At 53.5% G+C, this 13,692-nt stretch overlaps 1 protein-coding gene across 1 annotated transcript; it reads left to right on the forward strand.

The window, feature by feature from the left end:
* The first annotated feature begins 509 nt into the window (after positions 1-509).
* On the forward strand, positions 510-4,373 carry CBLN1 (cerebellin 1 precursor). Its single transcript, XM_029209573.1, has 3 exons — positions 510-1,131; positions 1,281-1,400; positions 2,696-4,373. Exons 1-3 carry the CDS (start codon positions 868-870, stop codon positions 2,891-2,893), a joined length of 582 nt encoding a protein of 193 aa, XP_029065406.1. The 5' UTR covers positions 510-867; the 3' UTR covers positions 2,894-4,373.
* Positions 4,374-13,692: the final 9,319 nt, after the last annotated feature.

Below are 13,692 nucleotides of genomic sequence, written 5' to 3' on the forward strand. Positions count from 1 at the left end.
CCCCTCGCGCCTTTGCCCGCTGGAGGGCGCTCCCCTCCCGCCCCACGCGCCCACACGAAGGCGTCTCTCGGCCCCCTGCGACTCAACTCCGGACCCTGGGCGCGCGCCGCCTCCTACCTGAGGGCTGGCGAGGGAGGTGCGCGGAAGGGCTGAGGGGCTGAACAAGACCGTGGCGAGAGGCGGGAGGCGCGAAACGAGAGAGCGAGCGGCCGCGGCAGACGGTCCGGGCGCGGGCGCGCGCGCGCTCCCGGCCCTCTCTCTCTCAGTCGACTCCCGGCCAGAGCCCAACCCTGCTGCTGCGCGCCGCCGGCCTCGCCGCGCCTAATAACAACAGCGCCCAGGGTCAGGTGGCCGCGCGCGGACAGCGCCGCCATTGGCTCGGCGGGGAGCGCGGCGCGCCAGGATTGGCCAGGGGGCGGAGTCTCTGTCGGTGCGGGGGCGGGGCTGGAGAGGGAGGTGGCAGGGGCGGGGCCAGGCCGCGGTCCGCGCCTTTGTGCCCGGCGCGCGCTCTCCGCCCGCTCCGGCTACATCGCCGGCTGCATCAATAATTCAGAGCGGCGGCGGCGGCGGGAGCGGCCGGTGCGGGCAGGAGGCGGCGGAAGCAGCGGGGATCAAGCGGCAGCGGCTATGCATCCAAGTGCGGCTGGGCAGCCGCGGTACCCCTGAGGCCCGGGCAGGGCTCCGGGAAGCATCGCGCGGGGGGCACGCTTGCCCAGGAGTGCAACGAAGACCTGAAGTGTCCAGAGCGGCGTCGGTGGAGCTGCGCACGGAGCTGAGGAGGGGGTTACGGAGCGGGCCTGGGGCGGGGGGGGCGGCTGGCGCAGGCAGCCCCCGGGGGGGGGGGGGGGGGGGGGCGCCGGCGCCGCGATGCTGGGCGTCGTGGAGCTGCTGCTGCTGGGGGCAGCATGGCTGGCGGGCCCGGCCCGCGGGCAGAATGAGACGGAGCCCATCGTGCTGGAGGGCAAGTGCCTGGTTGTTTGCGACTCCAACCCTACGTCCGATCCCACGGGCACAGCTCTGGGCATCTCTGTGCGCTCCGGCAGCGCTAAGGTGGCTTTCTCTGCCATCAGAAGCACCAACCACGAGCCGTCCGAGATGAGTAATCGCACCATGATCATCTACTTCGACCAGGTGAGTGCTCCGGGAAGACTGGATTGGTGGAGGTTAGGGGAGAGGTGGTAGGTAGATGTTCGATCGTCTCCGAGGTCTCTGCGGAAACGCAGGGACAAGCGTTCTGGACAGATTCTTGCCTACTCCCCTTCGTTCCCGTCTCGTTATAGGTACTAGTGAACATCGGGAACAACTTTGATTCAGAACGCAGCACTTTCATCGCCCCGCGCAAAGGGATCTACAGTTTTAACTTCCACGTGGTAAAAGTCTACAACAGACAGACCATCCAGGTCAGCTGCCGCCTCAGGGCCAGGCCCCAGCCCCGGTAGGGGGCTACTAGCCGCGGGAGTGAGCGAGCCCTGTGGGGGTGGGAGATGGAAGGGGCAGCTGCATGTGCCCGGGCTGCTTGGAGGGACGGGTAGCAGGTTCTCACTGTTCTGTGGCTTGGACTCTCCCTTGCCTTCCCTGTCACTGGCTCTTGGAACCTGTTCCCATCCCCAGGCACAGTTTTCTGCCTCTGCCTCTGGGACCCTCCAAAGAGGTTCTCTCGCTATGGGACTCCAGGGAGTTCCCTTAGAGGTTTCTGTTAGCATCAGGGACAGTTCCCGCTTCGGGAAGCTTTCCGCGATCCTCGCCCTCAGCACCACGGACAGTATCCCCGACCCTGTCCCAGCTCTGAAGACCGCGAGACGCCTGTGCGCTTGCGTTCAGCGCCACGCTCGGGGTAGGGGTGGGGGGGGTGTCTCCTGGCGTCTTTATGGGGGCCGACTCCGGATTTCTGAACGAGCAGCGCCGAGCCATAGCAGTTTAAGGGTGGAGACACAAGGGAGGGGCATAGTGCCACTCCCTCCTGGCTCCGGCCTTTCCTTAGCCAGCACTCACCGGCTCTCCAGGTTCCCAAAGGTGTCCAGAATTCCTTTGGGCGGACACAGAAGGCGGAACGCGCGGTTGGGGAGAGGGCGCAGGGCCTTTGGCTTCTGGTGCCACCGCAAGGGCAAAACCAGGCGGTGGCGGGCGAGGCTGGATCTGGGACGGGAACCGGGCCCGGGGTTTGGGGATGAAGCACAGAGTGCAGCTCTGCGCGAGATTTCTCATCAGCCGAAGCCTTGCCTGGCTCCTCCATTGCGTCTCTGCTGTGTCCTGGCAGCCGGGTCCGGGAGGAGCCAGGCGTTTTGTTTGTTTGTTTCTATTTGTTTGTGTTCCCGGAAGCGCCAGTTGCCTGAGTTTCTCTTTGAGGCTGGGGGGAGGGCGAGGCTGAAGGTCTCTGGGCGCTTGAGCCACCTACGGGGTTCATTAAACTGGATAAAAGTGCGAATCAGGATTTTCTACTGGCGCGTCCAAGAAATGAAAGTGACTCCTGTTTTGGGGGCAGACCCTTCCTGTCACCCAGATGGGCCGTCTTTCGCCTCATTGGACCCTCAGCAGTAAACTGCAAAGCGCCTTTTCTTTCCGCTCTCCCGCCCCACCCCCGCCCCCTGCTTCCAGGCCTTACGGCTGTTAGCCAAGCAGCGAAGGTTCGCGGCTTTATCGCCGCTTCGGTACCCGCCTAGGTTGCGCCTCTGAAGCGGGCCTGTCTCTTTCTCAGGTGAGCCTCATGTTAAACGGGTGGCCGGTGATTTCAGCCTTCGCTGGTGACCAGGACGTGACCCGGGAAGCTGCCAGCAACGGAGTTCTAATCCAGATGGAGAAAGGCGACCGAGCATACCTCAAGCTGGAGCGGGGAAACTTGATGGGGGGCTGGAAGTACTCGACCTTCTCGGGATTCCTCGTATTTCCCCTCTGACTGGCTCATCGCGGGAATGGAGGCAGGGAGAGGGGCAAAGGCAGGAGGGGAAAATGATAAAGAGGCAGAACTTTAGAGGACGAGAAAGCGGCACGACTTGAAACTTCCTACACGTTCCCCAGCTGTATCCGGGTAAAAGGTGCGCACCCGGCGGTCGGACAACTTTGTCCGTTTCCTCTAGGAAAAGTAAATTCCGCTTAGCTCTGCGCACTCCCATTTCCAAAAATAAACTCGCCTCCCCCATTCCAGTGGCAGTAATCAAGAGAGACTCCTTGTCATTGTTTCTTACCCTCATGTTCATGTTCCCTACAATTTATAAAAAAGAAACTTTGCATTTCACTGTATAATGTGAAATATCTTCCTCCTCTGAGTCGCCCTCTGAATCTTTACAACCGCTGAAATCTAATACGTCCCTCCCCCCCTTTTTTATTTTGGAGAGGGGGGAAGGTTTTTTTGTTTGTTTGGTTTTTGCTTTTGTTTTTTTGATGGGGAGGTAGTTTTAATTTGGCAAGTATTGCTCGGAAAACACCGCTCGAATTAATTAGCTGAAGCTACTTTGTATCCTCGGCTGCTTGTTAGCAGAGAAAGGACTCACCTTAGTGGTGACTGGTTTAAAAAATATATATATATATAAATATATATCATTTGTACACGAAGAACTCTTCCCAGTGGAAACTGGCTGTATTGCCGTATTTCTATGTCCTATTCGGAGTGATCGTGAAATCTAAGGCTGCTTGACGTTCTGACGCTTGTTAATGCCCTCGTGTTCTGTGGCTCCACTAAACGCCAGGAGGTTCTTCCGGACGCTTCCTCGTCCTCTGTAACATACCTGTGAATAGCCAAGATTTAATTTTGCTTTAATCCAATAAAGTTGAAGTGGGACTTTTATTTTTCTGAAACGGCTTCCTAAAGTCCGCACCTTCCCCAGTTGCGAGGTCTGGAGGCAGGGGTGCGGAAGCGCGAGATTCAGAGGGGTAGGGGACTTGGTGGGATGCAACCCAAGAAAGGCCAGGGCAGGAGGGCTTCCTCGCCAAATCGGCCTGCGCTCCTTCCTGCGCAGGCCTAGGGCCAACCCTGCACTCGCCCCGTGCTCCCTGCTTTGGCGCAAACGTAAGAAATTTGGCTGAAATCTTGCTAGGCCAGGCCCGGCTGCCGGCCTGGAAGCGAAGTTTGGGCTTTTCGCAGTCCAAATGCATCAGGAGTAATCCCAATTCGAAGAGCCGGAACCTTTCTGCCCTAAGCGTCACGCTGCCCACGCCTCTGCCTCTGGACTGTCCGCTCACAGATCCCGAAGCAGCGTATGTTTTATTTCGCCGCCTCTGAATCCCGAGTCCTCCCTGCCGTATTACCCCGCCCCCGGGACCTGTGATCGCGCTCATCGCAGGACTTTTATTCAAGAGGTTCGTCCAGGAGTTTTGATTGTATCGGAACATAATGTGAAAGCAAAATTGAAATAAACGACTTCGTTTTAAGTCTGGAAGTCTGACCAAGTCGCTTCGGCCGAGGGGAGGTCGGGCGTAGGAAAAGAGGTGGGCAGCCCAGGGGCGGGAGCCGCGGCCTGCATGGGCCCCTCTGGCTCTGTTCCTTTTGGAGGTTTTTTCCTAGCCCGAAATTCAGAGATGAATTTAATTAGCTCCTGGAGGCTGGAGAGAAGGGGGGTGTGAGGGATTACTAATAGCATAATAAGCAATGTTTCTCTATTTGTTCCCGCGGCTCCTCCGATTTTGAGAGTCAACAGGCACGCGGCCTGCGCTGAAACTCAGACCGGGTTATTCCTTTGCTCGCGGTCCAGGGATCCGCATCTCTAGTAGGCGCCATCCGCAGCCCCAGCGGCCCCGGATCCTTCACGGGATAGGTAGGGACTTTGGGAGTGAGGAGGGCACCCGGTGCTTTTCTGTTCCTGCCCCACAGTTCTCCACCCTAGTCACTCCCCAGGGAAGTGAGAACGAGGAGTCCTAGAGGAATTTTTTTTTTTAAAAAACTATTCTTTAAAAAAAAGGAGACACTTAAAAAAAAATCCTTTCTTTGCATTCTTCCGGTTGGGAGGTAGAAATCCGGGAGTGCTGGAGCCTTGGGCAGCGGAAGCAGCTCGACCCAGTCGCTCAGCCGGAGCAGAGCCTGCCCGAGGCACACAGATACCGCCCAGGCCAGGGCTCACGGCCGCGGGGCTGCGGTAGTCACCGCCCAAGGAAGCTGAGCCCCAAATGCGCTTGAAGCTTACTTGGCTGTGAGTGGGCGGTCACCCCTCTTCCTGAGGAGCAGACCACCAGGGTGGATGTCCAAGCTGTGGGACCACGAGGCTTGTGCTCTGCTGGGAGACTTCGGCAAGTCCCCTGGCTTGGCCTCAGTTTGCCCAACTGTACAAAGGGAGGAATCTGAACATCTCCAAGAGCCCTCTTGCCCTGAGGTTCCAGCGGTTCTCCGGTCCTCTCTTCCCCCCAGTTCTTTTGCCTGGGTTTAGCGAGTGCTGGCTGCAGCCGAGCTGATCTGGCTCCTGAAGGCTAGGCCTGAGGCTGGGCTGGAGGCCAAGGGGAAGCCTCCAGGAACTCAGGCTCACTTTGAACCCCTGCTCTGGGGCCTGAAAGGTGAACACAGAGGGGGAGCAAAGGGGACCCCAAGTGGGACAAGAGTGAGAAGTTATCCCTTGATTCTGCTGTGGCTCCAGCTGGCCCCTTCCTGGGGGAGCTCTTCCTCTCCAAATTCTGACCTTGGCATTGGAGATCCTTCTCAGTCTGGTTCCAGCCACTTCTTCCACCTGCTGATCTCTTCTCTTGACCATTTGTTGAACCCATGTCCCACTACTGTCTTCATACCTCTGCACCTGCTGCTTCTTTGCTTCCAGTTGAAGTACCCTTTTTCTTCTTCCCTACTCTTCAAAATCCTATCTTTCTGGGGATCTAAGCAGATCATCTAAAAAGCTTGCCCTCTGAGAAGTGGTTCTGTCCATACAGCACAGATCCTACCTTCCCAAGCCTCACAATCACCTCCTCACCCTCCCACCAGGCCTTATTTGGAGCTAGCAGGGTGGAGACATTGGCGGCTGGGCCTGTCTCCCCTCTGCACTGGGCTCCAGGGGTTAGTGGTGACCCACACCAGCAAGCACTGGGAAGTGCTAAGCTGCTACTCCTGCTCTAGGGGGCTCTGAGGAAATGTGCACTTCTCCACCCCTCAAACTGCCCTCCTCCTCAGGCCTGAGCTTCCCATTAGCCTGGATGGGGCTGTCGACAGCGCTCTCTTTCTCTACGAGGCCTAGCTGGGGCCTCACCTCCCTCACCTCGGGGGCAAAGGTGATTATTACCTCTGCCAGAGACAGGTGAATGACCTTCATCTGAAAATTGCGCTCCAGCTTCAAGGGTAGTGTGTTGGGGATTCAGAGGGATAGAGAAACAAGGGGTCATTAGCTCAGTAGGGACTACCTCCCTGCCCCCAACCAGAGGCTAAGAAGGGGGGGGTGATTCTAACCTACACCTCACAATGGCTTCCCTTAGTGCTTAGAATCCTCTAGGCTTCTAGATCTGGGCCCTGTTTCTTGCTTTTATCTCAAATAAACCTGATCAGAATCAAGCCTGTAGGGGTTCCAGGACCACCCCCTCATTCAACCTCACCCTCTGTCTGAAAGACTCCTCCGCTGCCCATGTCACGTTGGTCACTTTCTTCTTTCTTGCCTCAATGGTAACCTCCTCCTCCGGGAAGCCTTCCCCACCCCAGACAGGCAGAGTGGTTAACGCTTCCCGGCCTTCTATGGAGTGTGGTCTCTCCTACCACACTGCCTCCTCCCTCACCCAGTTCCCTGAGGGCAGAGATTGAGTAAGGGGTCTGGTGCAGGGCAACTGTGGAGCGGGGACAGGGGGCCTGAAGCTAGGGTGGAGGTAGGGTGGTGATTTCTAGGACCCAACGAGCACAGACCAGACTTCTAGGCTTCGGTTTTCCAGGAAGCCCCCTGAGCTTCAGGGTGCCTCCGGGCCAGCGCTGGATCCCCGGCCAGGTGCCGGGGTCACTGTGGGCTCTGTTGTCTGCTGAGCCCCAGAGCTCGCTCCCTCGACACGGCTTCCACTATTAGCAGAGCTGGAAGCGTGCCCTCCAAGCAGCTCCTGGCCCGGGCGGATGGGCTCCTAATGAGAACATAATTACCTAGATGGAGCTGGAGCCTCACCTCCCTTCTTAGCTGTTACCCTAACGGAGTAGTGGAGGTGGAGAGAGTGCTGGGCGGAGCGACGGGCTGGACGTTTCCTCGCGTGCAGGGCGGGGTCCTGGGACCCCGCGGGCCCGCCGAGGGTGAAGACCTCTCGCTCTGTGCTCGACCTCTGGCGTGCTGTGCGACCTGAGACTACTTCCTTCCCAGCCTGAATCACATTTTCCTCAACTCCCAAATGCAAGGGGTGGGCTAGATGTCTGGGGTTTCCTCCAGGTGATCTAACGTTTCTGAGCAACCCGTCCGTGAGCCTGTCTTCCCCTCCCCCCACCCCGCCACCCAACTCCTAGCTGCGTTTGGCGGAGTCCGTGTCATCCCTACTAGCTTTCAAACAAAACAGTGAAACTTCTTACGGAGTCTGGGGAGGTCAGCGGTGCCCTTGAACTGGAAGGTCAAGCTGGGAGGGCAAGTGCAGGTACACTCCCTTTGAGCCAATTCAGTGGGAAAGAAAAGCTTTCCCGGGGTGATGACAAAGGTCTCTTGGCCTCTTTGCACAGGGCTCCTCATGGAAAATACATCCACACTCTATCTGAGCCTCAGTTTGCTTATATTTCAAATGGGGACAATAATGCCTTCAGAGCAGGGTGGTTGCTAAAAGTCATAAAAAGTACTCAGCACTGCCTGACACACAGTAGGTGCTGAATAAATGCTAGCAGCAATAAAGAGCAATGGACACCGGGGACACCACACTATCACAGAAGCAAGACTTAAAGGAACATCAAGCAGACAGGAAAACTGAGACCACAGAGGGGAAGGGGCACAGAACACGTGAATTAGGATCCTGTGTCCTTTGTTTCCCCTGCACATTCATCTCCCCACCCACCTCCAGTTAATCATGAGAACAGGGGAATTTTACCCTGTAAGTGCCTTTCATCTCCATCCCTGTTGCTCATATATTTGCATCAATCACTGTGGATGAATACTGTTTGCATGCTTCTCCATTGGTTATGAGCGCTATTTACATATTAGAGGGTGAGCCCCTTGCATCCTGTTCACCTCGCTTGGCCCAGTGCCTTCTGTGGTGTCAGGTACAGAGCAGGGCTCCTGTGATTTTATCAGGAGTGAAAGCAAACTGTGCCTGGCACAATTGCAGGATAGGGACCCAACCAGTGAACCTGCCCTTCAGGGGACCTCTCAGTCCTGAATGCACCCCCATCACTGACAGGAATGCTGATGTGGAAGTGCTTCCAGGCCCTGTGCTGTCAGGGAAACCTTCCCAGGCACCTGCACTTACTCTCACCTCTTCCTATCTCACTCTGCACTCAGCCCGTCCACAGGAAGTCCCAGCTTTGACCCTGGGATAGCAGTGAGCAGGGGCAGTGAGGAAGAGGCCAAGGTTAGATGTACGGGTTGGTGTTTAGATTTGTGGCTAGGTCTTCACACTGGGCAAACATTTTCTGGCAGCAGTGAGGAGACACTGTGCAGCTGAAGTCAGAAAGGAGAACTTTATGATTATAAAGAAAGAACTTCCAGGTGTGTGGCCACAGCCCAGAGCCTAGGGAGGTCTTCGTTCAACTTGCTCAACTCTGAAGAGGTCAGGAAGGAGACACAGAGGGAGGGAGCAGGGGAAGGAAGCAGGCTCCAACCTGACCTTGAGATCCATCTCATCGGCCAAGTCCTCTCTGAACCCCACCCATAAGGGCCTGGCCCTCTGCTGACCACCTGAACTCTCCCATTCAGGTCACACCCTCGCCACAGTTCTGTTGGGCTCTAAGCTCTGTGGGCATCAGTCCTCATCTGCTGTTTCCCACAAGGCATCCAGAGCCTGGCACAGTGTCGGGGTTGGTAGATGCGCTATAAATGCTCCCTGAATGCATGAGCGAGTGAACACATGAATGGGTGGGCAGAAGGAGGGAGGGATTACTCGTTGCATGGCGAGTGCCTTTGTCTGGTCCACCAGAATGTGAACTCCATGAAAGTATCTACCTTGTTATTGGCCTTATTTACAGTTACATTCCCAGTGCCTAGCACAGTGCCTGGAATAGAGTCAGCATGAACAGTATTTCCTGAACAAATGAATAAAGAATTACGGTACTTTGGACTGTGGGATTCTGGATTGCAGGCTTGACCTTGTACACTTCTTGAGATCCCCACTATCCCCATGAACAGCCACATTTATTTATTTATTTTTAAAAACGTCTTTATTGGAGTATAATTGCTTTACAATGGTGTGTCAGTTTCTGCTGTATAACAAAGTGAATCAGCTATATGTATACACATATCCCCATATCCCCTCCCTCTTGCATCTCCCTCCCACCCTTCCTATCCCACCCCTCTAGGTGGACACAAAGCACCGAGCTGATCTCCCTGTGCTATGCAGCTGCTTCCCACTAGCTATCCATTTTATGTTTGGTAGTGTATATACGTCAATGCTACTCCCTCACTTCGTCCCACCTTACCCTTCCACCTCCCTGTGTCCTCAAGTCCATTCTCTACGTCTACATCTTTATTCCTATCCTGCCGTGAGGTTCTTCAGAATCTTTTTTTTTTAGATTCCATATATATATGTGTTAGCATACGGTATGTGTTTTTCTCTTTCTGACTTACTTCACTCTGTATGACAGACTCTAGGTCCATCCACCTCACTACGAATAATTCAATTTCGTTTCTTTTTGTGTCTGAGTAATATTCCATTGTGTATATGTGCCACGTCTTCTTTATCCATTCATCTGTCGATGGACGCTTAGGTTGCTTCCGTGTCCTGGCTATTGTAAATAGAGCTGCAATGAATATTGTGGTACATGACTCTTTTTGAATTATGGTTTTCTCAGGGTATATGCCCAGTAGTGGGATTGCTGGGTCATATGGTAGTTCTATTTTTAGTTTTTTAAGGAACCTCCATACTGTTCTCCATAGTGGCTGTATCAATTGACATTCCCACCAACAGTGCAGGAGGCTTCCCTTTTCCCCACACCCTCTCCAGCATTTACTGTCTGTAGGTTTTTGATGATGGCCGCTACATTTATTTTAGAGTGAAATTGGCTTGTACCAGCTATCTGGAGTTGACCTTACAACACAAGTTTTCTTTCATGCTGCTTGCCCCACCCCATCCCCAACATATGGGCAATTCCTTAGAGGGTAGGGACCATAATTTATTTTCCTTAAAGGACAACACCTAATAACATGATTCAGTATTGGTCGATTGGTTGCTTAATCCAGGATCAAGCCATTAGGTCTGTGGCAATGCGTGGGCTTGAAGCCCCTGGTGATGGTGCCAAGCAGCTGGCGAAGCCCAGCAGGATTTTCCACGGTGCCAGCAGACAGGCCAGGTGTAAGCTGTAGCTGCGCAGTGCCTTGGTCAGTGAGGGAGCTGGTATTTCCCCAGCAGACCCTGGCTTGTGGCTGGGCATGGGCTTTCTGGGGTTTTGCTCTAGCTAAATGCAGAATGACCTCTGAAATCCCCTCACAGTTTTGGATTCTGCTGCAGACCATGGAGGTGGAGTGGGCTCAGTTGGTTTCCTCTAAAGAACGTCAAGGATTCCCCCAAATCCCCCTCCTTCCTCAGACCCAGTGTCCGGCTGGGTGTTCAGCTCAACAGAGAGGTCTCTGGAATGCTCTGCTAGCCAGCAGCAGCCTGCTTCCTCAGGTGAGGCTCCAAGAGCCCTTCCTTCCATCATCAGAAATTACTGCATGCTTCCAGGGAAACTTGCACAGAGGGGAGAGGGAATTAGATGGAGAGGCAACTGGGCATCGTGTCCTCCTCATTTAAAAGGGAACTGTGTGCTCTGCCCAGACCCTGTGTTGGACAGGCTCTCCTTGGTATTCTGAGAGGCTCGAAAATAAACTCCCCAATGTGTACTTCAACTGAGAGGTTCAGGTGATTTTATAATGACTGAGTGGCTCCAAGTATGGAGTTAAAATGCAGCTGCTGAGGAGCTTGCAATTTTACTTAGAACTCATCTTGATCAAACTTGGTCATTTTAAGTCTCATCAATGTTCCAAATGCTCACTCTCTCTTTCTTTCTTTTTGGAGGAGTTCATTTCAGGTAGACAGATTATTTACTTATTCTGAAGATGCCAAGGGAGAGGACGTGTTAGCAATACCAACTGATCTGTGGGTGTGGGCTCGAAGCTCAGCCTCATGTGGCATCTGTGTGTCTGTTGCTTTTCCTTTCTTTCCCTCTGGGCTCTCTGTGCTTCCCTAGTGGGACCTTGTCTGCCAGGTCCATCTAAATCATCTCCAACATCAGTTTGAATGATAGTGGTGCTCTTTGAGGCTGTGAAGTTTGCAGCTGTTTTCCTTGATTGCCTAAATGTGTCCCTGTCTCTGACATAAGAAGTTGGGGTCCAGGCTGAGGGCAGAAACAAGCCTGTTCCCCCAGGAGCGAGACCACAGGGCCTCCAGATGCGACCCCTATAGGATCCCGTTTTAACCAGAAGTCTATGAGATGCAAGATTCTCTGGGCGGCGGCTGGGGTCTTCATGTCTGAGTTTCCAGCCTAAATCTGTCACCAGAATCCTGCCTTCCAGCCCCAGCCTTCAGAGAAAGCCACCTGGTGACTAGCTTTCAGAGCTGTGACATGGATTTTCTTTGGGCCCGTCATAATTCATTCTTCCCTCAGTAGCCAGAGTGAGCTTCTCAAAACATAAACCAGACCACACCGCATGAAACCACCTAGCGCCTCCACAGTGCGCTGTGACTTTTTACTGTGGCTGGCTGGGCCTCCCTCATCTGGCCCCAGCTGACCTCTAAAAGCTTCTGTTGCTTTCGTCTACTGCAGACGAGCTCATTCTGGCTTTCCGTCAGCTCCTAGAATATGCCAAGCTCTCTCCTGTCTCAGAACCTCTGCACAGGTTGATCTTCTGGGGCTATTTCCTTCTCTCTCAGGTCCCAGCAGACCACCTCTGATTACTCTCTCTGATACCAAGGCCAGATTATTTCATTATTTCATTGCCCTGAAATGCTCATTTACCTGTTTGGTTGTTTGCTGTTTCTCTCCTTCCCTGGGGACAGGGACCTGGTCTGTCCTGGGTGTTGCTTTGTCCCCAGAGTTTGGAACAGAACCTAGAATGGTAGGGGCTGAATTAATATACAAAACAACTGAATAGCAAATTAGCCATCCAATCATGACCCATCAGAGCAGAGTCATCTCTGCTCAGGGGAGCCATTAAACATTTCACCCACCAGAAGGCATATCCTTCCAGAGGGGAAGCAGGCTGGAAGTCATGGTGTCAAGGATGGGGGCTGGAAAATTGGTCTCTTATTTACAGGCCCAATGAATTTTTTCTTTTTTACTTATTAATGTCTATTGTTAAAATTGCTTAATTCAGCTAACCATGTGGTGGGCTAGGGAAAACTGGAGTGAGCTGTGAATTATTGAATTTTTCCCACTGAAGTTATCCTGCAACAGACAAGCATGAACAAGAGAACAAGGAGAAAAGAAAAGAGACCTTGGTCTAGGGCAGAGGTGGGAAGCAGCCAGGGTGCTGTTCCTGGAACTGTTAACTCTGCTTGGAGCAAAGATAGGCAGTGAGTGGGGACTAAGAAAGGAGAAGGAAGACTGGAGAATCATATGCACAAGAGAGAAGGCAGCTTCTCAACTCTCTCCAAGACGGGAGGAGGCAGCACTGTGGACAGAAATGGCAGCAACGTGGATCTAAGGCTGTAGAAAAAAAGACATGTATCTTCAGACTGCAAAATATCCACTGCAGAAATACCCAGCTGGCCTGGAGCTGTCAGTCACACATTTATTCAACAATATTTACCTCGCAACGCTGCCTGCATGCCCAGCACCAGCTCTGTTCTAGAGGTCCAGTAGAAAAACCCAGGCAGGGGGCCAGCCTTGCCTGCAGTGCAGCTGAAGGGAGCATAGTACAGAGAAGGAGAGGAAATTAGGGCAAGGAGCTCAGCTGTCTGTCCTACTCGATTTAATCCTCTCCCTCCTACACCACTGTGTACTCCTCATGGTCCAAGTCAATCTTCGTGACCTTTGGGTTTCACCCTCCTTTATATGGCAGAGTAGGGGGCACTGGTTAAGAGAATGAGCTTTGAGTTAAGCAGAGCTGGTTTTGAGGGCTGCCTTTGTTGCTATATTCATCAGGACCCTTATGGTTTCAAATTATAGAAACCCAACTCAAACTGCCCTTAGTACCTTCCACCCAAAAGAATTTATTGGATTGCATTCAAAAAAAGAAAAAAAAATCCAAGGATAATTAAATTGAGGTGTGGCTGATCCAGGCCCCTAAGCAATGTCGTTAGAAACCTGCCTCTTTTTACATCTGGAGTCACTTCCAGGCCCCCAACTGTGGCAGCAATAACAGACCCACATTTTGTCTAGTTTCCCCATTAGAAAGAGAGCATTTTTTTCTCTACAGTTCCAGAAAAAATTCCAGAGCTGACGAATATTGGACTGACTTGTCAGGTGCATTCCAGAGCCAGTTTCCTTGAGCAGAGGAATAAAATGGGCTAACTGGCCAGGCATGGAGCCAGGCTGAGGGTGGGGTGGGATGGGGAGAAGCAGCCCTGTCTGGGGGCAGCTGGTACAAATGAAGGGGGACTGGAGGTGCAGTGAACAAAAGCAAGAGATGTTCACCACCACAGCCACTTCCTGTAAGGGAAGTGTGACTTCAAGTAAGGGGTTAATAATGTCTAATTCTGTTAGCATTA

The sequence above is a fragment of the Monodon monoceros genome, unplaced genomic scaffold (genome assembly GCF_005190385.1).
Source record: "Monodon monoceros isolate NGI ecotype Baffin Bay Population unplaced genomic scaffold, NGI_Narwhal_1 Super_Scaffold_10, whole genome shotgun sequence".
Classification (NCBI taxonomy): Eukaryota; Metazoa; Chordata; class Mammalia; order Artiodactyla; family Monodontidae; genus Monodon; species Monodon monoceros.

Coding starts and splice junctions, on each gene's coding strand:
- CBLN1 (XM_029209573.1), top strand. CDS start 868: ATGCTGGGCGTCGTGGAGCTGCTGCTGCTGGGGGCAGCATGGCTGGCG. Junction 1,132..1,280: donor TGATCATCTACTTCGACCAG/GTGAGTGCTCCG, acceptor GTCTCGTTATAG/GTACTAGTGAACATCGGGAA. Junction 1,401..2,695: donor ACAACAGACAGACCATCCAG/GTCAGCTGCCGC, acceptor TCTCTTTCTCAG/GTGAGCCTCATGTTAAACGG.